At 38.1% G+C, this 25,115-nt stretch overlaps 1 protein-coding gene and 1 pseudogene across 1 annotated transcript in view; one reads left to right on the forward strand and one right to left on the reverse strand.

Moving 5' to 3' along the window:
* Nucleotides 1-6,555, reverse strand: part of Dnajc10 (DnaJ heat shock protein family (Hsp40) member C10) — a 40,026-nt gene extending 33,471 nt beyond the window's left edge. Inside the window, exons 1-4 of the mRNA XM_051184386.1 lie at nt 6,389-6,555; nt 4,777-5,124; nt 3,200-3,362; nt 1,362-1,412 (exon numbers count right to left, since the gene is read on the reverse strand). Coding sequence (XP_051040343.1) covers nt 1,362-1,412; nt 3,200-3,362; nt 4,777-4,980 — 418 coding nt within the window. The 5' untranslated portion in view covers nt 4,981-5,124; nt 6,389-6,555. The remainder of the gene's footprint in view (nt 1-1,361; nt 1,413-3,199; nt 3,363-4,776; nt 5,125-6,388) is intronic.
* Nucleotides 6,556-6,685: 130 nt separating this feature from the next.
* Nucleotides 6,686-17,766, forward strand: LOC127221868 (baculoviral IAP repeat-containing protein 2-like; annotated as a pseudogene).
* The last annotated feature ends 7,349 nt before the right edge of the window (nt 17,767-25,115 follow it).

The raw sequence follows: 25,115 nt of genomic DNA on the forward strand, positions 1-25,115 counted from the left end.
AAAAAATGTTAGAGAACAAAAGAAAATCCTTGCTTAAAAGGGATTCTACTTAAAAAAAAAAATCTAGTAACTGGCTGGGAGGTGGTGGCGCACGCCTTTAATCCTAGCACTCGGGAGGCAGAGCAAGTGGATCTGTGAGTTCAAGGTCAGCCTGGTCTACAGAACTAGTTCTAAGACAGACTCCAAAGTTACAGAGAAACCCTATCTCGAAAACACAAAAACAAAAAATCTAGTAACTGTGCTATATCTTTTATAATAACACAGAAGAAGCATATCTATTTATTTTTGCAATTAGCATTTTTAGTTCTCTAAATTAAATGTGATTGCAACATAGGAAAATAAAACTGGAATTTTTTTTAGTACAACTTACTGTTTTCAAGTAGAGTATTTGCTTGAAGCCCTAGGTTCAACTCCAGTGGCATGCACATACACATACGTACGTGTGTGAGCACATGTACCCACCCAAACACCAAATACCAGCAACATGCACACACATAAACATACCACCCATACATGAAGTAGAAGAAAATTATTGTAGCTATACAAAAGGTGAAGCTAGAACATTCTAATCTGATTTTCCTAATCTTCTAAAATTCAATGGGAATGGAGTAGGGAATTTTCACATAAAAAAATGAAATCTGCTTCCACAATAACTACACTTGCCTAAAAGAGTGAAATTGCACCTTTTCTGTTGTTGCAAGTACGTAGCAAGGACTCTAAGCCTGAACTGCATATTATTTTTATCTGGTACTGACTACAAAGGATTAGTGTTTCTAGAATTTTATGTGTGTAATAGTTTCACCTGCAAGTGTAGCATGTGGGTACACAATGCCTGTAGATGTCAGAGAAGTGTCAAATTCCTTAATGTGTGCGCTGGGAATTGAAATCAGGTCTTCTCAAGAGCAAAAGTGCTTTTTAACCATTGAGCCATCTCTCTAGCCTAGTAGTTCTCAATCTTCCTATCTCTGTGACACTTTAATATGCTTCCTCATGTTGTGGTGACCCCAACCATAACATCATTTTTCTTGCTACTTCATTACTGTAATTTTGCTACTGTTATGAATTGTAATGTAAATATCTGACACTCAGATGAATTTAGATGACCCCTGTGAAAGTGTAGTTCAACCTCCAAAGGGGTCATGACCCACAGGTTGAGAACAATTGCTCTAGCCTCATACTGGTGTTTTTATATTGAAACACATGTTTCTCTGGAAAGTTTAATATACCAAATACATCATATTTCTTTAAAAAATCTGCATAATTTCTAACTTCTGATTACATTTAGACCTGTGAGTTTTGGCTAAGATACGTGATTTGTACTACTTTGACTACTTTCAGAAAGTCATACCCCAGAAACTTACCAAATTCTCTTCTTTCTAATGTTATGATTTCAGGGTCATCATCGTAGATACCTAATTTAAATATGTGGATAAAAATCATAAAATTAATTCTTCATAAAAAATAAATCACCAAATAAAATATTCTTTTACTCTTTCCTTAGCAAAAAAAAAAAAAAAAAAAAAAAATCAGTTATACTGAATTTCAAACTTGAACAATACACATCAAATTAAGAGAAAAACCAAAACCAAAGGTAATTAGTACTACTGAAGACTCATTTCAAGACTGATAATGCCTTGATAAAGCTTATCATAGGGTAGGCGAAGTTCCTAATAACCTATCGGGATGTATCACCTCCTTTATTCCACATGCAAACAAAAGTAAATTATTTACTTTTATTTCATGTTCATTGGTGTTTTACCTGCATGTGTCTGTATGAGGGTGTTGGATCACCTGGAACATAGTTGTGAGCTGCCATGTGGGTGCTAGAACCTAGTTCCTCTGTAAGAGCCAGTGTTCTTAACCACTAAGCCATCTCTCCAACCCCCTTGTTTTACTTTAGAAATTAACTACAAACTCATTAGAAGATGTAAAAACAGCACAAATTCTTACATACCCTTCACCTAACTTCTCCTGAAGATGGCATGCTACAATTTCAAAACCACAAAATTGAGTGTTACATTATTAAGACTACAGAACTCATTTAGATTAAATATTTACTATATGATACCACTTTAAAATATGTTATATTGCTTAAAATCCCATGACCATAATATCTACAGAGGCACATATTTTGTAGTGAATACAAATTTTACTTACTGTACTTAAACTAAATGTGAGAAAATTCCTCATTACTACCTAAAACACCCAATTAACATTAATAATGGATATACAGTGCCAATAAAGAGCAAACTTTTTCTACACAGAACACGTAAATATCTGGGCCTTTAGGGCACTATAATGCAGTTTTTGTGGGGTTTGTTTAGTTTTGTTTTTAAACATAAGTAGTCAACTCTGCCCTTAGTGTCTTAGAGAAGTGATAGATAATACTTAACAAATGAGCAGAAATGTATTCCAATAAGATTTTCTTTTATATGCAAGTAGTAAGATAGGTCTAGCTGGTGAAAATCAGCAGGAAATATATTTAACTATTATTTCAAAAAAAAAAAATCAGGTCTTGAGCAAACCGTAGAAATAAATATGAACTATTTTCCTTAGTCTAATATAAAAGCAAAAGCACATGCCAGTTCTTATCCTGCATTTGAAGTTACCTAGTGACAATAGAAAACACTGATTATGTGATCACACTCCTGATACAATTGTGATCTTTGCTTCCTCCTTCCCCTTTCCTTTGTGTTTCTTCCTCCTCTTATTTGCCTTGCTTATTCCTGCCAACATGTAAAATCAGGATCAACAGAGGTGCCACACGAGGAGGATGGTGTTTCTACCATTACGCTTAAAAGAAAGTTTAGCTGTTCTTGGAACATGCTCTTTTGAGACAGGTTTCAATATTTAACTTCTAATGCGAAACACATTGTTAACAGGAACCATATATAAAAGTATTAAGCATATCCTGACCAATATACTTTCATTTATGTACAGTAATTTCTTTTTACCAACTGACTTACATTTTCAACTCAAGTTCAGAGTAAATGAGAAAGTTAATCAAAGACATATATGAAATGTATAAATTAAACAGCAGAACAAAACCAACTTTTTTTTTCTTCCCTACTTGTATTAAAAAATAAACTTCAGGTCTGGAGACACAGCTTGGTGGTAGAGAGCATAAAGCCTTTGGCTCAAATCTCAGCACAGGGGAGGGAGGAGACAGAACAGACCTCACGAGTAACATGCACCTTACCGAAATCATAACGGTAGTAGCTCCAGCTTTCATACTGGCCTCCTTGATTATCTTCAAGTCCCTTTTCTCCATACTTGTCATACTTTTTCCGTAGATCTTCATCCTTGAGTACTTCATATGCTCTATTTATTTTTAAAAAATCACCATGTGCATTTGGGTTATTCTGTTAAAAAATATTAGATATAAGTTACTTGAAATATACACACTGAATGTCTTCAGAAACAGATTTAACTGATCCCAGATATCTGAATACTAGATACCAACAGGAAACAAAAAAGGGCAGCACAATAGGACTTGAATCATCAAGATGAAATCAGGAAGTATTTCTAAGGAAGCATGCTTTCAAAAGAAGCCTAAGTAAGGGAGATCAGAATGCACTATTCAAAAGTTCCACAGCTCTGGCAACCGTTTCTCATTACTGTATAAAAGTATCCAAATAAGATGAACAATGGATAAAGATCAGCAATTCCTTCCTAAAAATGCTGAAACGGAAAATGCCACTAAGGAAAAACAAAAAACAAAAAAACAAAAAACAAAAACAACAACAACAAAAAAAGCAAATGGACTCTTGATGTCTTTACTTTAAAATGTGTTTCTTCTGTAACAATGACAAATAGGTATGCATGCCTTTTTCCCATGTGAGGCCCATCCATAAAGTGTATCTTTCAATAGACCAGTTTATTAAATAATAAATAATAGCAGTATAACAATTCAAAACTGGACTGAAAAATGTTACTTTTTTACTGTTCCATAGAACTGGCTTCTGGAAATTACACTTGGAAATTAAAAAAAAAAAAAAAAAAAAAAAAAAAAACCTTGAAAAACAACAACAAAACAAATCCCTAGGTACAATATACATCTCTGGGAAACATAATCAACTAAGCATAATGTTCAGCTTTATGTAGTTGGGATAAAATAATCTCATTTATAAATTTCTACCCACAAAATTATCTCCAACATGTCCTTATTCATGATAAGCAAAACAATAATGAAAAAATTTAAATACCATAAAATTCAAAACAAATTTGATTTTAAAAATTCTTGGGCACACAGTCAAATCTTTATAAACAGAAATACACTTGGAGGTCTCAGGTTTTCATTTGTAAGTTAATAGTCGTGGAAAACAATAGTGGAAATTAAACCATGCTGTGATTAGCTACTACTGTCACTTGTGTTAAGACTTTTGAGTTCTGAGGGAAGATCTGCCTTTATCATTCTTAACCCACGTTAACATGAACACTGCTTCAAAGACATGGCTTGGGGTTAATGTCTTCACTACTTCTGTTGGAAATCAGTTTACAGAAGAGGTAACTGTATTTGACACTGACAAAATCATTGAAATTTGCTTCTTCTGGTTTTAGTCTAACAGGTGAATCATTAGTTTCAGGTAGTGGGGTGTCAAATCCCAAAACTCATGCATGCTAGGTAAGTGCTCCTCCTACTTCTGTATCATAATCCAATTGCCATATTATAATTTTTGATATTATTAAGCATTTCAAATGCTTATTTAAAAATAATTAAAATAGACATTGAGACATAGTAAAATAACCAGATATGTAAAGAGAAAGTTTACCTACCGGGTTTTTATCAGGATGTAACTTCAGTGCTAATTTCTTAAAGGCTTGTCTTATTTCTCTACTGCTTGCAGTTTTGGATACTCCAAGTAAACTGTAAAAGTTCTGATCTGTGCCCACTACAATAACCACATACAGTATCAGAAGACAGAGACTGATCCTCTTCAGGTCTCTGGTAAAGTCATCTTTGTTTAACCAGACTCCCATTCTCTTTCTGAAGCAAGTTCTTATTTAAGTGGCATTAAGATACAATGCTGGGTCCAGTGATTATAAGATATACATTTGAGAACTTCTGTCCACATTACTTCAAGGGCCAATGGAGCATCACAGAACACAGCCAGTAATGTTAACCTAAAGAGAGCAAACCAGGCAGTTAAAACACTTTCCAAACTAGGCATCTATAACATAATCTGCCAAGTAACACAGTCAGCAATACAATTTCCATTGAGGTCACAACATTGTGAATGGCCCCAAGTCCAATCCTCATTGACTTTCCCTTGCCTCTATATTCAGATGGGCATTATTTGTAAAATTACTCTAGGTAGCAGGAAAAGGGTAATGGTAGTTAGCTAGAAGCACACACACAGGCTTAGACAGAAAGGCTCTGATTAGTGTGATACCATCAGGATAAGAATTAGCACTTCTTCCCTTTTAGCTCCTTTTATGCCTCAAAAACTGTTCAATTTCCTTTTTAACCTAATCTCATTTGTAGAGCTTGCCTTTGAGGGAAGTAAAAGGAAGAGGAAAGCCTTTCCAAGGAGTTTGTACCTTTTACATAACAATTCAAGAATGTCAGTATAAAAATGGATAACTTGCAAAGCAGGCCACCCCAAGTTTTCTAAAGTGTTTGTACTGGGAGAAGAAATTAGTTTATAAAAAACAGAGTAATAGTTGCAAATCGGTGTAATTTCACTGTAAAGATTTTGTCTGGAATAAACAAAAATCCCGTGAAGGATAAAACCCTAGAATTTCACCTTACAGTATACATCTTAAAATGTTCTGGGGGGAAAAAAATCCAACTTTCCTAGGCATACTCAGTTTCGATTCTTTTATGTCCAAATATGTTTCTAAAAAAGTCCTTACCTGTGAACAGGCCTCACCTCATTTCTAACCCCTCCCTTTCATCCCACAAAAAAGAAAAAAAAAAATACACCTTTGTAAAATATACTGATAGAAAATAAGAAATAACCAGACTTAAAACTACCAGGAAGGAAAACAAATGCAGAACAAATCTCAATCAGGAATTTGGGATAGGGCTTCCCTTGGCTTAGGGTGGTCCCCCGCAGGGTGGGAGTAACAGAACAGCCCAGGGCCAGTGAGGAGACTGAATGTAGACGCAGTTAATGAAGGATGCTGCCGTCTCTCCAGAGCGGGATCGGACAGAGAGAGGAAAGACAGAGGAAACAGGGCTGGCAAGTGTGCGTCCGAGGTCACAGGTCGGACCTGGGAGAAGAAACCCGAGTAAGGAGTGCGAGCAGAAGGTGGTAGGCAGAGGTGGGGTGGAGGGGGCAGTGAGGGAGGCGAGGACCCGACACAATGGGCGGCGGCGGTGGGGTGCGGTCGGTGCCCTCCCTCCCCGATACCCCGGCGTGGCGTGGAGCCGGCCCGCGCCCACCTCCGCGACCTCAGCTACTGCCCCATCCTCAGGCCGCCGAGCTGGGAACCCGGCAGGACCGGACGCCGGCTGCGAGCGCGCGCAGCAGCAGCACCGCCGCTCGGGTCGCGCCAGCAGGGCGGGGCCTGGCGCGCGGCATTGTGGGAAAGGCGTGGGGGGAGTAGGTGAGGATCGCGGCGGCGGGGCGGGAGGGACGGTTTAGGTTGACGTGGCTTTCTGTGCGGCTACGACTGTGGCTGTGGCTCCGGCTCCTACCCAGAGATAGGGAAGAAACCCGCCGAGAGGCCCACAGCAGTTATGCGGCAGAAGGCAGCCTCGGGCGGAAAGAAGAACTTAGAGCCCGCCCCTTCCGGTCCCGTTGCCAGGGCAACGGGGAAACCCGGGTCCACGGATCCGGCTTGCGAATCCTCTAGAGATTTGGTTAAAGGGTGGGTAACGCGGAAAAAGCAGATTTAGGCGAAAGTGGAGATTTCGCCTTGGTTGACCCCGTTTGCAAGGAACTGGACAGAATAATTGCAAACAAAAAAAAAGCAAGAATCTTCCTAGAAATAAAATTATTTACAATTTTGTGTATCAGCAAGCATTCTACAGGATTTTCGGGTTTCGAATCATTCTGACAAAGTATTTCTCTTCCCTTTTACATCTTACTCGATTGGGTACAGAAACTGCGTTCTGGAGTTATAGCATTGTGACCATTGAAGTAGCTACACTTAATACAATCCCTGAAAGAGGAAACGACTGAAGCTGATGGTTGTAATTTGAAATAAGTAGAAATTGGTAATGAGTCTTTGGATAGTAAACCAGATGTCAGCTAATAATTTTATGACTGTGGTGCCTAATGCTAAACCAACATGTTAAAGGAAAAAAGAGGAAGGGTAAGGAAGAAAGGCAGACATACTAGAAGCAGCCTGAAGTGACAGCTGTTAACATGTACCAGGAACTGGCCTAAATACACACGGATTAACTCAGTCCTGATTATTATACACATTTCAAAGTCAAGAGGGCGTGGGTAACTAAAACTTGAGGAAAATGAGGATCACACCTAAGCAACCTAGTTCCGGGGTCTGTAATGATAATCATTATGTCACTGTGAACCAAAACTGCTTAGAATAAATTTAACAGCAAAGCACATTACTGAAGAATTAAGTAAAAGCTGGATAGTAGGGTTTTGTTGCCATAGCGAATACATTTAAACTTTTATCTTTTAGGCGAAAAGCAAAGTTGCATTTTAGGTCATTTAGCAACCACTAGAGGATACGAAGGGGACCAGCTTAGGAAATCAGACAGGCAGTATGTGGCTAGTAATTTAAAGCAATGTGTAAAACTTTTTCTCATCTCTGTGATACATCATGCTGGTAAAGAAATTGGATATTGGAGGGATACCTCAGCAGGTTAGTTTTATAAAAAGATCTGTATTTAGGAAAGAAAAATACTGAAAGAAAAAGGACCACAGACTACAGCAAGTCAAAAGAGTCAACAGAATAAAACTGATAAGTATGTCAAGACCACCCAACATTTTGCAGCTCATTTTAAATAGCTTAAAAAGCCCCTTTACCCAATGGAAGCCGAAGAAGAGGTTTAAGAACTATCATTATATAATAATGATGACCTTGCTTAAATTTGGAAATGCTCTCAAAATTAAATGTATATTACAAATAACTTTGTTTTCCCCAATAATTTGGGAGTAAGTTGATTTCTCCCATTATCTCCCCCAAACTAATGTGTATTATTTTCATAGATGAGATACTTTCCGTTATAAGTACAGCCTTTAAAACCAGGAAGTTAGTGTCAACAGATTATTATTGTCTAATCCACAAACATCAGACACCGGTCATTCCAATCATCAATAAGGGATGAATGTAGTCAAGAGCTGTTTTATTCCCATCTAACACAGTAGTGTTTTAGACTCCCTTAATGGGAAATATTTTTCCAATATTTTTCTAGATTTTGTAAAGAATATAGGCAAGTTCCTTTATAGACACCTTTCTGTTTTGGATTGACTGAAGGGTCTTCATGATTAGTTTAAGTTGTGTACATTTGATAGACATATAACAATTGACACTATATTCTCACTGCATCTAACTGGATGGTCTCAAATTTTTATTTCTTCCATTTTTTGGTAGTGTGACCTTAGATAACTTGATTATAATGCTTTCTATGATTTTTTTCCATGTAAAATTACATTCTGAGTGGCTCAGGTACCTGACAGATGCTTTACTTACTCCATGCTGGTCTAACCTGTGCTATGTTGGCTGCCTTCTCACAATGGCATTTTCTTCAAGCCGAAAGAATCCCAAGATAGAGTGACAAACTGTCCCCATCCTCCATACAGGCAAGTCTCACCTTCATTGATTTATGTTACTGCACACATGTCATTTAATGGATTTTAGTAATTTGAATTATTTAAGATGAGATTATTTTAAAAATGTTTTAAATTATATCTATTTACTTTATTTTATGTGTATATTTGTTTTGCCCGTGTGTCTGTGTGTACATCATATGAGTATTTGACACTCACAGAGGTCAGAACCTTTGGGACTGGAATTATGAATTGGAATGAGCTGTCATGTGGGTACTAGGAGTGAAACCCAGATCCTTTGCAAGAGCAACAAATGCTCTTGACCATTGTGTCATCTCTCTGGTAAACAGGGCATTTTTGTTTTAAACTAACCATTTTAGCTACAGTATGAAGAGTATATTTAAGGAGAGAAGTGGTTGATCAAGAACAACTGGAGGAGAGTGATGAACTGGTCCAAGTTATAAATAATAATGGCATGGACTAGGGTAGAGTCAGTGCAGATGAAGAGAAATGAACAGATTCAATAAAAAGGTAGAACTCACATTCTGCCATTCATGAAAACATTATAATGAATGAAATTATTCTGCTGTGTGGTCATACTTATCTATAGGATCTTAAATAATGGAAGGGAAGAAAAAGAACAGTGGTTTCCAGCATCTCAGTCATAAATGATAGGAGGAGATATTGGGCAAGAGGAACAAATCCCAGATATAAGCTGAATATATTCTAGGGCTATAATGTAATGTTGACTATAGTTATTATATTGTTTACCTTAAACTTGATGAGAGTAGATTTTGTGTTTTCATATACATATACGTATAGCAACTATGTCTGATGATAATTATGGAGATGTTAATGTTAATTGACTCAGCTATAGTAATTAGTGATATATATATATATATATATATATATAAAACTTAAATTTTACTTTGTATATTGGACATTTTATATATGGACATGTTAATTGATTCAGCTAAAGTAATTATAATACAATTACTTTATAATATAAAATATATTAATTTAATTATTGTATATAGTAAAAGTACACAACATAATTATATATATATATATATGAAAGAACAACAATGTAGATGATTTGGTAATGATTTAGTCATGATAGAGAGAGATATTTGAAGAGACATATTTATGTCTAATAACTAAAAACAAGGATATCCACTTTAGAGGGACTAAAACCTTCATTGTCTGAGTATAAGTATCAAATCTCAATATCATAACTTCATCATTTATGCATGAGACACATTATAATAAGAGGGATACTTCCTTTTAGTTTTTAGTTCCTTCTGGGGAACTACTAGCTTTCATAATCCAGTATATGTTTCTTCTGAAGAGATTTTCTGTATACTGCCAAAGTATGTTTGACCACTTCATCTTTTACTATTACATTAATGACAATGTATTTCAAGAGCATTTTATTGGTTAGTCTTCTGTACTAATTCTTTGAGATCAGACATTCGGTTTTATTCCTTTCCCCAATCCTCATTAGTAGAGAGCTTGGCATCTATTCAACACATGCATTAGGGTGGAATGAAGAATCAATATTTGGTTTGTGCAAAGAGGAAAGAGTAGCCCTTTGTTCCTAAAGTTACTGTTTGGGGCTGGGTAAAGAGCACATTCACAAGGCAAAAATCAATGACAAATGAGTGATATGAACAATATGGTCTACATAGGAATTTTAGGGTGAAGTGGCCAGAGGATTAGAGGAAAGTATGGGTGAGTCTAATAGAAAGAATTCTTTAAAGTATTTGAACTTTCAGAAGTGGGTGGGGTTTTGAGTCATTATCTCACAGGAAGATTTTGAGTATATATATCTTCTGTATTCTTGTGTGAAATGACAATTATAACTAAAACTTACATAGCCTTTATATGTTTTGGGTACTACTTAAAGCACTTTACCTACATTAAGTCACTTGACTATCATAACAACCTTCTGAGGCAAGCACTGTTTTGGCAATTCCTTTCAAAAACATTTCCCTTTTTGTTTTTAATTATGATGTGTATGCATATGTATCTATGTTAGGACATGCATATGTAAGCTTGGAGACTAGAGATGTCAAATATCCCTGGAGCTGCTGGAATTATAGGCAGTTGTGAACCACTCAACATAGCTTGTAAAAATCACACTCAGATCTTCTGTGAGAGCTTACTAGCTGAGCAGGCTCTCCTAGCACAGCTGCCAATTCTACACAGGAGGAAACCAAAGCAATGAGAAGGTTAAGTCTCTTGCCCTCATCATGTAGTCAGGTAGTGATAGAATTTGGATTCTAACATAGGTAGTCTCAATCAGAAGTACAAGAATATCACAGCTAACAGAAATATTTTTGATAGATATATTTGATAGATTTTAAAAAAATCCAGATGAGATGTTCTTTCCATAGACTCTTTCACAGTATCATATATGCTTGGCTTGGAGATATAAGACATGGTTTATTAGGTAAGACCTCATTTGCAAAGGCATGTTGTTGTGGAATAGAATAATCTTTTTTCTGAAGATGTGCCTTTGCCAAGGCTCCTTCTGATTTATTTGATAAAGAGCTGAATGTCCAGGAGAGAATTGGTGGGACTTCTGGGCAAAGATAGAGGAAGGGCAGATGAATCTGGGCACAAGATATGTGGCAGAGGACACAAAGAGGAAACAGGAGGTGCAAGATGAAAAAGAGGTAAAAAGCCATGAGGCAAAATGTAGATTAGTATAAATGGATTAATTTCAGTAGGCTATAGGCCAAACTTATTATAATTAATAATAAGTCTCCATGTCACTGTTTGGGAGCTGGTGGGACAGAGACAGTATGTAGGAATTACCCATAGTACCTACCAATGGAGATGTGTTTGTGGTGATTTGAATGAAATACCTCCTATAGGTCTTGAGCATGTGAATACCTTGGTCCCCATTTAGTGGCTGATTGGGAAAGATTAGGAGGTGTGGCCCTGTTGGAAGAGGTGTGTTGCTGGGGGCAAGCTTAAGGTTTCAAAAACCTTCCAGCATCTCCAGCAAGCTCTCAGCTGTTGCTGCAGCATCATCATTGCCATGCCTGTCTGCCCACTGCTGTGATCCTCACCATGACAGTGACAGAATCTCATCCTCTGGAACTGTAAGCCCCAGACAAACCCTTTCTCCTATAAGTTGCCTCAGTCATGATGTTTTATCACAGTAATAGAAAGGTAACCAATACAGCATCTAATACATGTGTTGATTTTAGCTGAGTTTACAAGATTGTGTGTATTACTTTAACTTGCAATTTCACATTTTCTACCTTCCATTAATAGTTCTACTGTTAGACACGACTAACAGTACTTTTGTGCATTTATTTATATCTCAAATAATTTGACACTATAGTTTTTTTCATTTAAAGTGTTATATGGTAATTAAGCACTTAATCTAATAAAAGTTATTAACATTGGAGTATATATATATATAATATACACATTATTTGCTTATATCTATACATCTTATGCACAATGGCACCTTGGATTTTCTTAGCAACCATCCTATCTCCACCTCCCAAGCTCTGGGATAAGTGTTCAAAACACCTCTAGAGTTTTTTGTAAAACATCTGGCTTCTGGAAATGGAACTCAGGTTTTGTGCCAAAAACTTTGTGGACTGAGCCATCTCCCCAGTCCAAGCATTTATTGCTTTATAAACTTAATTTTACATCATGGTTGTTGGACAAGGAATACCCTCAATGGGCCATAGACTTTTGAAGATTGCTTGAAATGGGGCAGACAGAAGTGTTGAATTTACACCCAGTGAGCAAAGCAAAAAAAAAAAAAAAAAGAATGTTGCAGACTTTGAGAAGGGTCCTGGATGATCCTCTACAGAGCAAAAGACTGAGAAGGGGACTCTGAAGTGATGGCTAGAGCAGCAATGGATCTTGGGTAGCTTTTATGATCAGCCCCTATGTGGTTATTCTCTTGACTACTTCCATGTTTGTTGACTCACTAGAGTGACACACAGGACTAAGAATATCATTGCTATGCTCAATATTTGTCACATGGAAGTAATACAAGACAAGATCTGAAAGGCAGAGGAGTCTGGACACAGTTTGATGGAGATCAGATTTAAGTTCCCTAGGTCCTAGCCCAGTGAAGTGGTGTAGAGCTCAGCACTCTAGAAAAAAAATACTTTAATGTGTACTGTGTTGTGCTGTGTTCTGGGTAGTGTAACAAAGGCTAAATGCCTGATGTTTGATTGGAGCTAGATACAAAACCATTCTCTGCTTGGCAGTTAGCAAAGTCCTGGCCTCCCAGAGGAAAGTAGGTATTCAGCTCAAACCACACTGCAGAGTTCAGGAGCTATGGGCCAGCCTTATCACTTAAGGAACATTTTATAACATGGGAGGGAACTATTGATCAGCTAAGTTTCTGGATGCCAGCCAAAGGCTAACCCTTCAAGAACAGCTCCTAAAGTCAGCTGTCCTGCTTGCTGCGATATGCTTTACTGTGTACTTAGAGTTACCCCTCCCAGTTGGGTGATAAACAGAGCCAGAATCTTCAGCCACAGTTTCAAGGATGACATGCGCTTTGTGTGAGATGTCAAAGAATAGTTCTGGTCTGCTAGGTGGGAGGAGATGTTAGATTCGGAAGATTAATTACAGACACACCCTTCTCTGTGAACATCAGAGAGTCCCAGGACACAGGAGCAGCATATATCTTTGGCTGTAGTATATATTTAATTATAGACAGCATTTGACTGATGCTTGGAAATAACTCAACATGTTCTTTATGTGTTGAGCTAGTCAGGGTTCTCTAGAGGAACAGAACCCAAGGAATGAATTTATATTAAAGGAGAACAACAATCTTGCTCTGTAAAAGGAAAATGGTATTGTATTTAGTAAACATTTTAAAAAAAGATGTTTTTGATAATTTTTTTTGAGGGGGACAGGATCTTCTTAGTCTAGACTGACTTCATTCACTAAGCTATATTCCAGGATGTGATAAGTTTTAAACTTAAAATTCAATTAAAATAGATACAGGCCACTAAGAATATTTTATTTTTTTTAAAGTTTAAAAATATTATATATTGAGAGAAATTTGGGGGAAATAGTACAAAGAGCTCCCCTGAGGCCCCTCTCTGTTTTTCCTTTGGCTGTGTTTTACATAACTACAACCCCATATCGAAATAGAAAACTGACATTGTCTCAGAGCTTCTATCTTTCTGTACCCTTTACCGTTCATGTAGATGTGTGTAGCCATTACATCCATGATACAGAACCACCATGGCTCAGGTCAACTCCAGTCACAGGTTGTCCAACACATGGCTCATCAACCCCACCTCTGGAAGAATGAATATTTTTCCATCTTTACAATATCATCATTGATGGTGTTACATAAACTACTATGTGACCTTTTAAGATGTCCTTTTACTCATCAGAAAACCTTTGCAATTGATCCACATTTTTGCAAGTGTGTCATTTTGAAACAGCATTCCATAGCATGTACATATCATAGTTTGCTTAACTTGCCTTCTACTATATGTAACACCTTAGTTGTTTCCAGTTTAGGACTATGACAATAATGTTGTTCTGAATGTTCCTGTGTAGGTTGCAGAATGGGTTTAAGTGTGTGTATGGACTTTCATTTCTCTGTAATAAATGCTCAGGATTGTTATTGTTGATTATATGGTAAATGCATGAATTAGTTTAAAAAGAAAGTAGTAAACAGTTCTAAGAGTGGCTATGCCAGTTTCATTTCCACAGGTGATAAGTTAGGTTCCTGTTAATATAATTGTGGTCTCATTACCAAACCAATGATGGTTTGAATTCCCCATTGGCTTTATGGTGTTGAAAGAGCTTTGGTGTTTTTGATGGCAATTTCATCACAGTTGAAGAGACCAGACCACATTCTAGAGAAAGGCTCAGGAAAAGCATGTACAGGACTAAAGTACTGGAAGGTGGTAGTTTTTTCACTTGGAACAGATTCAGGGCACATGCAAATATGTAATGGTCCTAAAAGAAAGGGCAAACAAGGACAAAACCTTCCAAGGAATATGCACATATATAAATTGTAAGTATTGTACTTTTATAGACAAGGGAACAGCTATAACCTATAAGCTGTTCTTCTAAAGACACATTTCTTCTAAAGACCCAAGGGAAGCCACTTCAGACTAAGATGTGAAGACAGGCTAAACAAAAGGAGCTAGCACTATGCCATAAGATAATATGATATACCTAGCTTGTGTGTGAGAGGTAATTATATAAATGAAGGTTGTCAGTGAGACAGACCCAAAAAGATAGGCAGACAGACAAACGAGAGAATATTTATTAGAGGAATTGCCTTATGGAGATTTTTGAGGACACATAAGTAACTGCTGGAGACCTTGAATGTTAGTATATGGCTCAATCTAATTCCTAAAGGCTCAGAATCAGGGAAGCTAAGACTGAACACCTGATGTAATTAGTGGTGAAAGTCTTTAATTACAGGAGTTGTGATGTCAATGGGCAGGAGAAGACTGTGTCTTAGCTCTACAAGGGAAAGAGACAAATTCCTTTGTTTATTCTACCCGGATCCTCAATGATTTGATAGCACTCATCGTACCAGAAGGTGGATTTTACCCACTTAATCAGACTCATGGGAACAGTCCTCCCTGCAAACATCCTTAAAGAACATCCCAGCAAAATCCTTCACCAGCTTTCTAAGTCTTTGTTAATCTCATCAAGTTGACATCTAAAAGTAGTAATTGCAAAAAACTACATGTGAACATGTTAACAAATTTAAAAAAGACTAGATAAAGTAAATGGAGGAATTAAGCATAATTAATAGGTCTTTAAAATATATGTTGAAAATATGTAAGGGAGTAAAGGATGGTGAAAGTCTGTGGTTAACTTGCCTGGGATGCATCCTGGTAGGATACATCCTAGTGGATGCTGAATCCAGATATCTGCTGAGTTCTACAGAAATCAACCAGGACTAGAGGCTGCTTGAAGAATTCATGCCTCTAAGAAGGCTGCTAAACACTGAGCCAAACTCCTGGAATCCAGCTGCAGAGAGGGAGGAGTGATAAGAAAATGGGGTCAAGACCAGGCTGGAGGTCCTAGTCCCTTCTCCAAATGACTTGACAGATTTTGATGATCCCTCCTGGAAGGCATCACCCTTCCTGTGGAGTGGGGAGTGGGGAGTGGGGAGGGGAATGGGATAGGACAGGGTTTGGGGGGCATGGGAGGGAAGAAGGGTGGGAGAGGGAACTGGGATTGATATGTAAAATAAGAAAAATACACACACACACACACACACACACACACACACACACACACACAAAGGCTGAGGTCACATATTCATCATCTGCAGTCACAAGGCTTAGATCCAGATTTCTCATTCATGCCAGAGAGGAGCTAGTGTTTTGCAATCAGAACCCCATAGCAAGAAGCCTAGCCTGCATTTTCTGAATCTCATCTTTTTAGAGACTTGGTTCCACACCAGGATATAATAGACAGGAACCTGAACACCTACTATTTTCTCAAGATAGTTAATTCAGTTTATTATATTTAATGCTGGCCATTGGGCATTCACCCAACAACTGGTAACTGGGTCAGCATACCAGGCAGCACAGATCAAAGGCCAAAGTTGATGTGGGAAAGCTCACAGATCAGGTATCTAGGTCATTATAACAGGTAACATAAATCAAAGACCAATACTGAAGTGGGAAAATTCAAGCAGGACAGAATGGTCAGATTCACATGGTGAGATAGATTAGTTACTTATAGGATGCAGGAACTACCCTTTAGAAGCTTCAGATTTCATAAGTAGTAAACTTCCTGAGAAATCAAGACGTGGTGATATATAGTTAGTCTTTCATTCTATCACTAAGGCCTTAGAAATAAAGTAGAGGCAAAAATACTTAGTAGAATATCAAGGAATTCTAGATAATGTAACACCAAATAAATGGACCACTTCTTTAATCCACTGTCCCTATCCAGGAAATACATGTTGTCATGTAACATGGTGTTTAGTGTTCTGTCAACTCTTACAGTATGAGAATGAGAATGTTCATAGGACATCCTGTAGCTATGCAACGAGTACTGGAGATTTCACATTTCTTAATTACCACATATGACTCCTAGGCTTTCAGTCATTTTTAGAGTTGGCTAGAGGCTGGCTTCTGTTATGTAGATCCTGGAGACAGAGTAGCCTGTTTTACCTGTGATGGGTAGCTCAGTAACTGCAAATGAAAGGTGATGCTGTCTATTTCTGGGAAATTCTTTAGAAACATAGGTTGCATTTCGGATCTGGGTATGTAGTCACATTTAACTTGAATGAAAATGTCATCTTTTGGCCATCTAGTTCAACCCAAGAAGCCGTGAATGCTAGATTTTATTTTCTGGATTGCACTGATGATGTCAAATGCTTTTGTTACACCGGTGGCCTCAGGTGTTGGGAATCTTGATATGCATGGAAGGACAGGAATTTGTTGATAAGATTCAGACTGGATATCCTCTTCTTCTTGAACAGCTGTTGTCAAATTCAAACATTGCATATTTGGACTCGGCAAATGTTTTTCAGAAGATGCAGTCATGCGGAACACACCCATGATTAAAGCTGCTTTGGAAATGGTCTTCAGCAGAAGCCTGACAATATGGACAGGCCAGTGTTTCACCCTGATTACTGAAGTAAACTACAGAACAGTTAATGATACTGTGTCAGCTCTTTAATGCTGAAGATCAAAGACAAGAAGGAAAGACAGACTGAAGAATGGCATAAAGTGACTTGTCACTAGTCAGAAGAGTAGAATGGCTCTCTTTCAACAATTGGTGTGTGTTCTTCCATTCCTGCATAATCTCCTAGAGGTCAGTGTAATCACTAAACAGGAATATGACATTATAAAATAGAAAGCACAGATACTGTTGCAAACAAGAGAACTGATTGACACCATTTTAATTAAAGGAAATGTTGCAGCCAACATCTTCAAAAACTGAAGGAAATTGATCACAGTAAATGAAAAGTTACTATGGAAATGCCATGAAGCAAATTCTAACAGATGTTTCAGGTTTGTTGCTGGGAGAACAGTTGAAGTGATTGTGAGAAGAATGAACTTCTAAGATATGTATGGACAGAGGTTTCTGTTAATCCCTAGTGATCCTTTGATTGTGTGCCAGGAATGTGCCCTATCCTTAGAAAGTGCCCCTTCTGCAGGAATATGATCAAGGACACTTCATACTTTTCTCACTTTTCTCTGATAAATGACAAATGATCTTTATCTTCTGAGCAAATTGGGAGCAGGGGGGGGGGAAGTCAGGAGAAAGAGGGGGGAGAAAAGAAGGGGAGAGGACATGATGGATCAGGAAGTTTGCGTCCGGGAAAGAATAGAGAAGAACAAGAAAAGAGATACCATAATAGAGGGAGGCATTATAGGTTTAAGGAGAAATCTGGCACTAGGGAAATATCCAGAGATCTACAAGGATGACCCCCAACTAACAATCTAAGCAATAGTGGAGAGGCTACCTTAAATGCTCTTCCCTGATAATGAGATTGATGACTACCTTATATGCCATCCTAAAGCCTTCATCCAGTAGCTAATGGAAGCAGAAGCAGACACCCACAGCTAACACTGAGCCAAACTCCAGGAATCCAGTTACAGAGAGGGAGGAGTGACGAGAAAAGGTGTCAAGACCAGCCTGGAGAAACCCACAGAAATAGCTAACCTGAACAAGAGAGAGCTCATTGATGCCAGACTAATAGCTGGGAAATCAGTATAGGACCAACCCAGACCCCCTGAATGTGGGTGTTAGGAGGCCTGGGCAATCTATGGGGCCTCTGGTAGTGGATCAGTATTTATCCTTAGTATATGAATGGACTTTGGGAGCCCATTCCACATAAATGGATACTCTCTCAGCCTAGACACATGGGGGAGGGCCTAGGCCCTGTTCCAAATGATTTGACAGACTTTGAAGATACCCCATGGAAGGCTTCACTCTCTGGGGAGCTGAAAGGGGATAGGATAGAGGGGTTGGGGAGACCAGGGGAGGAGGGGAGGGTAAGGGAACTGGTATTGACATGTAAAAAATTTGTTTCTAATTTAAAAAAATTGCAAAACATTAAAAAACCCAACAACAATAACAAAAAAAAAATAATCTTTAAAGTATTGTTGGACACCAGAAGTCGCCTCAACAAAGAATTCATTCTTGGTTCTTCAACTAGTATTTTCACATTTTGCTCACTATGGAATTAATAATCTTGCTTCATGAAAGGTACTATTCTATATTTAATCTTAATCTATTTAGTTGTAAGTGAAGGTTCATGCTGATGAGCTAAAAGCAGTGTGCATGTGTGAACACAGCAGTGACAGGAGCAGTAGCAATGCTTGTCATGTGTCATTTCAGGCACTTGATTTTGTGTTTATGAAAGCTGTCAGTTACCTATGCACTCCGCATGCTGCTTGTTCTTGTCAAATGTAACAGGGAAGCAGTTAAAGCCAAAGCAAAAAATGGCAATATTCCCAAGTTCCTCTCCTGATACCCACCCCTCAGTCCTCTTCCTACTTTTTACTTACTTCAAGTAGCTAAATTAATATGCTCCCTTCCTTGGAAATCAAAGACAGCCCTCCTGAACACACAAGAAACTTTGAATTGCAATGCCTGCCTTCTCATCACTTCCTAAGTTCCCTACATCTCTCTGTGAACATAAAACTACCAACTCTAGGCTTTATTTATTACCCAAATCTTAACTGCCCACCTCTTTGTGCGCTTGTTTGTGACAGGTTTTCTCCAGTACTCTTGAATGTCATGGCTCTCACAATGTAGACCAGGTTGGCCTCAAAACACCCTACCATCTGCAGAATGGAGGGTGTGCTAGAAAGGGTCCCTGAGGAAATCAGCTTTGCCACCCCACCCTATTGGTAGACTGGCTTTAGCGGCCTAATGCTATACATACTTTATGTCTCTAAGGATCTGTTCTTAGAGGTCATTTAGCATTACAGGAAATCCGGGCCATGAATGTATCTGGAAGGAAACAAATTGGTAGGATTCTGACTCTGTTGAACTTAACTGAATTTTTAAAAAAATTTTACCACATAAGGAGAAATTTAAAAAATTGAGATACTCATTTTTTTTCTAGTACAATATTTCTAAATTTATTTCTAAATATATTTCCATAGTCATCTCATATGTTTTTATTTATTCAAAATGGACATTTTCTGAATTTTATTGCACTCCTTCTTTGGTCCATTGGTTTAAATGTCACAGGGGCTAATCTAGTATTGTCCAGGTTTGCTCTGGAACATAAAGGGCACTGGACTACTATAGAAATGAAATTATTGTAGACAGTGCTTCTTGGCACAATAATATTCTGTGAATCAGCTATTATTTTCATTACCAAATTGCCATATTTTTCTATATTCTGCTTAAAGAAGAAACCTGAAATTTCTCTTTCTCTGCCATAAACTCTTGGGATGTATAAGTAATCACTGCTTATTTTTCATGCTCCATTGTTAGTACATGTGAGAAATCAGAATTGACGGAAAGCCCATATTACTAATGTACAATTGGTCTTTGACTTACCATACTTTGAATAAGAGAGAACGTCTATTTGTCTTTTGAAACTTCTGTTTGCTTCAACAGTCATACCTTTTCATACTGTGTGGTCAGAACAAGATGATAAACAAGAAAATGGGTAGGTTATAAAATTTGAACCAACACCCCCAGTTGCCTCTGAGATCATCTTCTCCATCAGAAGAGTTTACTCCTGCTGCCTCAGAACACATTCCTCATCTCAGTCATGTCCTGTCATGGGCTTCCTTTCTTGGTGAGTCTCTTTTACCTGTAAAGAATTTTCTTCTTAAGTGTCATTTCCAAGGGCCTTCCCCACTTCAACATTTTATTTTATTAATTTTGCATGTGCACAGACATGTGACTGGAAGCCAGAGGAGATAACTGTTTTATCATTCTCGCCTTGTCCCATTGAGACAGGGTTTCTTACTGAACATGGAGCGAAGATGGTGACCAGCAGGCCTCAGAGATCTTGCTGTGTTTGTGGTCCTCTTTCCCCCATAGACTAAATGCAGCACTATGGTTACAGACAAGCATCGCCATGTGTGGCTTTTTACATGGGTGCTGGGGATTTGAACGTAGGTCTTTATGATTATATGGCAAGTGATCTTACCTGTTGAGCCATCTTCCCATTCTTACCCTCTCCTTCCTCAACATCATAAAACATCAAGCAGCATTAAGCAAATAAATAAAACTAACTAATATTAAATGAGAGATTTTAAATTTCAAGCATTGACTAACACAGAAAATCCTTCTTAATGTTGAGTAAAAATGCTACTTGAAAAGGAGAGAACTGTCTGCCAATAGAGGAGAAGATGGGATTTCAAGAGAGCTGAACATGAAAGACTCTTTCAGCCTTTAACACTGACCCACTGTTCCTGCCTGGACACCAATGCTAACCCGATGATGGCTTCTTTTGGCCTTGTCATATCTAATGGCCAACACTGTCTCACTGCACAACACCTCACATTCCTCTCTAAGCGTCTAGCCTGTTCACTTTTCAAAAGTTTTTAATTTACATATTATTCATATTTAGATGTAACGATTCTCTTTGTGTGAATAACCATGATGTTTCTTGTTATTAGCTGTGGGTTATTTAAAGTAAGTATCCATGATAATGAAACCACTAATAAATATTCTTTAGTTAAATATAACTTAGCTCTACTGTCATGAATTTTTCCTTTAATACTTAGCCATTTGAAGATGAATTTATATCCAAAGACCTAACCTATTACTTGTAAACGTTCTAATCAATGTTTTCTGTTTATTATCAATATTAATATTGAATAATTTTTTTGTTTTAAAAAGTAGTAAAGCAGTGTGGGGAGGCTCCCCTTCACCATGCTTCTAGGTAGCCCTGTTCTTTCTAATCCCATAGGCTTGCCCTGTGCATCTGGCACTTCCCTCTTCCATACTGCCAGACAGTTCTATTCCTTCAGATCTCTATGGTATAGCACAATTAATAAAAACCCAGAGACAGATATTGGGGTTAAAGCTGAAAGATCAGAGAAGCAAAGCAGCCGGCCACTAGAGAGTTCTTACCTCTACCAAGGTTCAGACCAAAGGGGAAATCCTGTCCTCAGACTGTATCCTCAGACTGACTGAGCTCCTGTCTTCTCCTGCCTTATATTTCTCTTTAGTGCTGCTGGTATTAAAAGTGAGCACCACCACTATCTGGCCTCTATGGCTAGCTAGTGCAATTGCTAGGATTAAAGGTGTGTGCCACCTGGCCTGTGTGGCTGGCTTTGCACTCTTATCTTCAGGCAAGCTTTATTTGTTAGATAATAAACAAAATATCACCACATTTCTCCTTTTTTTCTACTTTAGAAAAGAAGGTTATAACTAATATAAGAAAAGCTATATACAATAAGTACAGTGACTATATACAATATATGCAGCCAATAAGTACATCAACAATGTGTAGTACATTTGCATTTGACAAATTCAGAGAAAATACTCCATGATCTATCGTATTTTGATGAATCAAAAAAGTTGTACCTATTTACTTTCTATTTTAGTTTGCATTATCAAATTATCTTTTAATGTCTCTCAATCTTTTACATTTTACACCTCTTTAATGAGTTTCTTCTCTGAGTCTGGTAAATAAGGAAAACTATAACTTCTAGTTTTCAACTCCCCCAGAGACCTGAGGAGATAATATTAATTACGTAAACAGAAAGTGCCAGCAAATGACTTCCAAAAAAATGTGAGAAATGTCAAAAACAGCTGGCAAGGGTCACCAAGGGTCCTCTGCAACATTTGGGCATTCATCTTCGGCATACATGCCTAGAAGATTCAGCAGACTTTTATGAAGCAGGATTTTTGAAGGACTGTACCATCTTGTCTTATCAAGGTTTTGCAGTCACTCTCTTTTGTGTCCTGACTCTCCAGTTTGGACAGCATATTGCCAGCACTTGAGGCAAGGGCACTTTGTTGCCAAGTGGCTTTATTTTGCCACAAAGAAAGTAAACTCCATATAGAGTTTCATCAGTGCCCTTCATCTTCTCTGAAGTAGAATAGTGCTGCCAGGAACAGACATATCTCATTGTCTAAAAACAAACAAACAAACAAACAAAAAACAACCAATATTATTAAAACACCTTAAATACCACATTCTGTAGATCTCTGAAGTATTTGAAAACAACCTTTCTTTCTGAAATATAGCTTTTTTTGACCTTGAAAACATACCTAATGTGACTATAAGTTCAGTTTTAATAGGTGACTAATTACTAACCTGTGTTTCCTTAATAACTTTCAAGAACTAGAAATTTGCATTACATTCTTAAATGAGCTGTATAGGTACAATACCTTGAACAGGATAAGAAATGTATGTACAGTATGTTTTAACCAAATTAATTTCAAATCTGTATCAATATATGAAATTTGTGTACAATATTCAAAAGTCCAATCCAATGTAAAATATTTAAAACTAGTTGCTCTTTAGAAGTAGATTCAATAATCTACCCTTTTATCTTATCTATATCCTCCCTTTTTCCTTTTCAGAGTAGATTCAACAATGTGCTCTTTTAACTTATTTTAGATCATAAACAAAACATCACCATACAAAGGCCCAAATGTGTTGCTTTTCCTGGACTGCCCTTCCCTGAATCAGTTAGTAAGCCCTGTTTTTCCCTACCCCAGAGCCCTTATCACCTCAGTCTTACCACACCATTGACAATCTGTCTCCTCTTGGATGTTGCTTCTTTGAGTGAATGTGTAGACATTGTTCTGCCACACCCTATAGGCCTTCCAGCTTTGTCAGGATCTAGCCTCCAAATACTTCCAGATCTCCTGGCTCCTCCAGGATCCTTATCCCTCAGACTAGGCCTACTTATTCTCTTCCTATAAGCTTCTTATTTGGCTAGGGTCTTGCTTTCCAGATATCTTAGGTAGGCCTTTCCTTTCTGACCCCACAGGCCTTCTGACTACACATCTAGCTTCCTAAGATCTCCTGTCTCCAACCACTGATTGATCATAACTCATTCTAGACTTAGAAAGCTACACCAGAAGGCAACAGAACAGAGGACCAACCAGGAGCATGGTGACCTTTGAGTAGTGTCTGCCTGTCCAGGCAGTAGCAGAGTCTCAAAAATAAGATTAGGGATAGAGCCTGCTGACCTCAATACAAGTTCCATAAAAGGAATGTCTCAACCTTCTTACAATTTAATCCTCTCCTGAATATGCACACATCTATATGGAAAGAAATGTAGAAGAATGATAAAGACCCATTTTTCTCACTAATTTTCATAAGTCTTAAAAGGTCAGGACTCTACATGCTAAATTATCTCTGATTGTAATTCAGATCATTTATAAAGATAGAGAATAGTTAAAAATTATGCTTCTCATGGAGTTGGGATGATAGGATGGGAGAGTCCTTAAACCATAAAGCAGGACCTCACTTCATAATAGTTCTGCAGTCCTCTGTAAAGGAAGTCTTGCTTTTTAAGTCCTTGAGATTAATTTGGCTGGTTCAGTTTCACTTTGATAATCAGCACTGTCAATTTCATGCCATTTAATTTCATCTCTGGTTTTGCCTTTATAACTAAAGCCTTGAAAATAGTCGTTACTCTTACAGAAAGTACTCTGTGCGATTTTTCTCTTTGAAAGATAAGGCAGGTGAAGGGGCCCAAACAACTGAAGAATGGGTAAAGAAGATGTGGTACATTTACACAATGGAGTACTACTCAGCAGTGGGGATGGGCAGGGAGGGGGGAATCTTGAAATTCACAGGTAAATGGATAAAACTAGAAGAAATCATCCTGAGTGAGAGCCCTCATCTAGTAGCTGATGGAAACAGAAGCAGACACCCACAGCTAAATACTGGGCTGAACTCCTGGAATCCAGTTGTAGAGAGGGAGGAGTGATGAATGAGCAAAGGGGTCAAGACCAGGCTACAGAAACCCACAGAGACAGCTGACCTGAACAAGGGGGGAGCTCATGGACCCCCATACTGATAGCTAGGAAACCAGCATGGGACCGACTCAGACCCCCTGAACATGGGTCTCAGTTAGAAGGCCTGGGCAGTCTAAGGGACCTCTGACAGTGGAACCAGGATGTATCTCTGGTACACAAAAGGACTTTAGGTGCACTTTCTCCATGGAGAGATACTCCCCTAACCTAGAGGCAGGAGGGAGGGCCTAGACCCTACTCCAAATGACTTGACAGATTTTGTTGACCCCTCCTGGAAGGCACCACCCTCCTTGTGGAGTGGGGAGGGGGATGGGATGGGAGGGTTGTGGGGGTTATGGGAGGGAGGGGGAACTGGGATTGCTATGTAAAATAAGAAAAAGAAAGTTGTTTACATAGCTTTTGTAATTATGATGAATCAGGCAATGTGCCCCTATTTGCTCTGAACCCTTGTATTAACTCATTGGACTGTAGTCAGTGAGGACAAATACCTATCATTTGTCATTGGTTCTTTCACTAGAAGCA

The sequence above is a fragment of the Phodopus roborovskii genome, unplaced genomic scaffold, assembly GCF_943737965.1.
Source record: "Phodopus roborovskii unplaced genomic scaffold, PHOROB, whole genome shotgun sequence".
Lineage (NCBI taxonomy): Eukaryota > Metazoa > Chordata > Mammalia > Rodentia > Cricetidae > Phodopus > Phodopus roborovskii.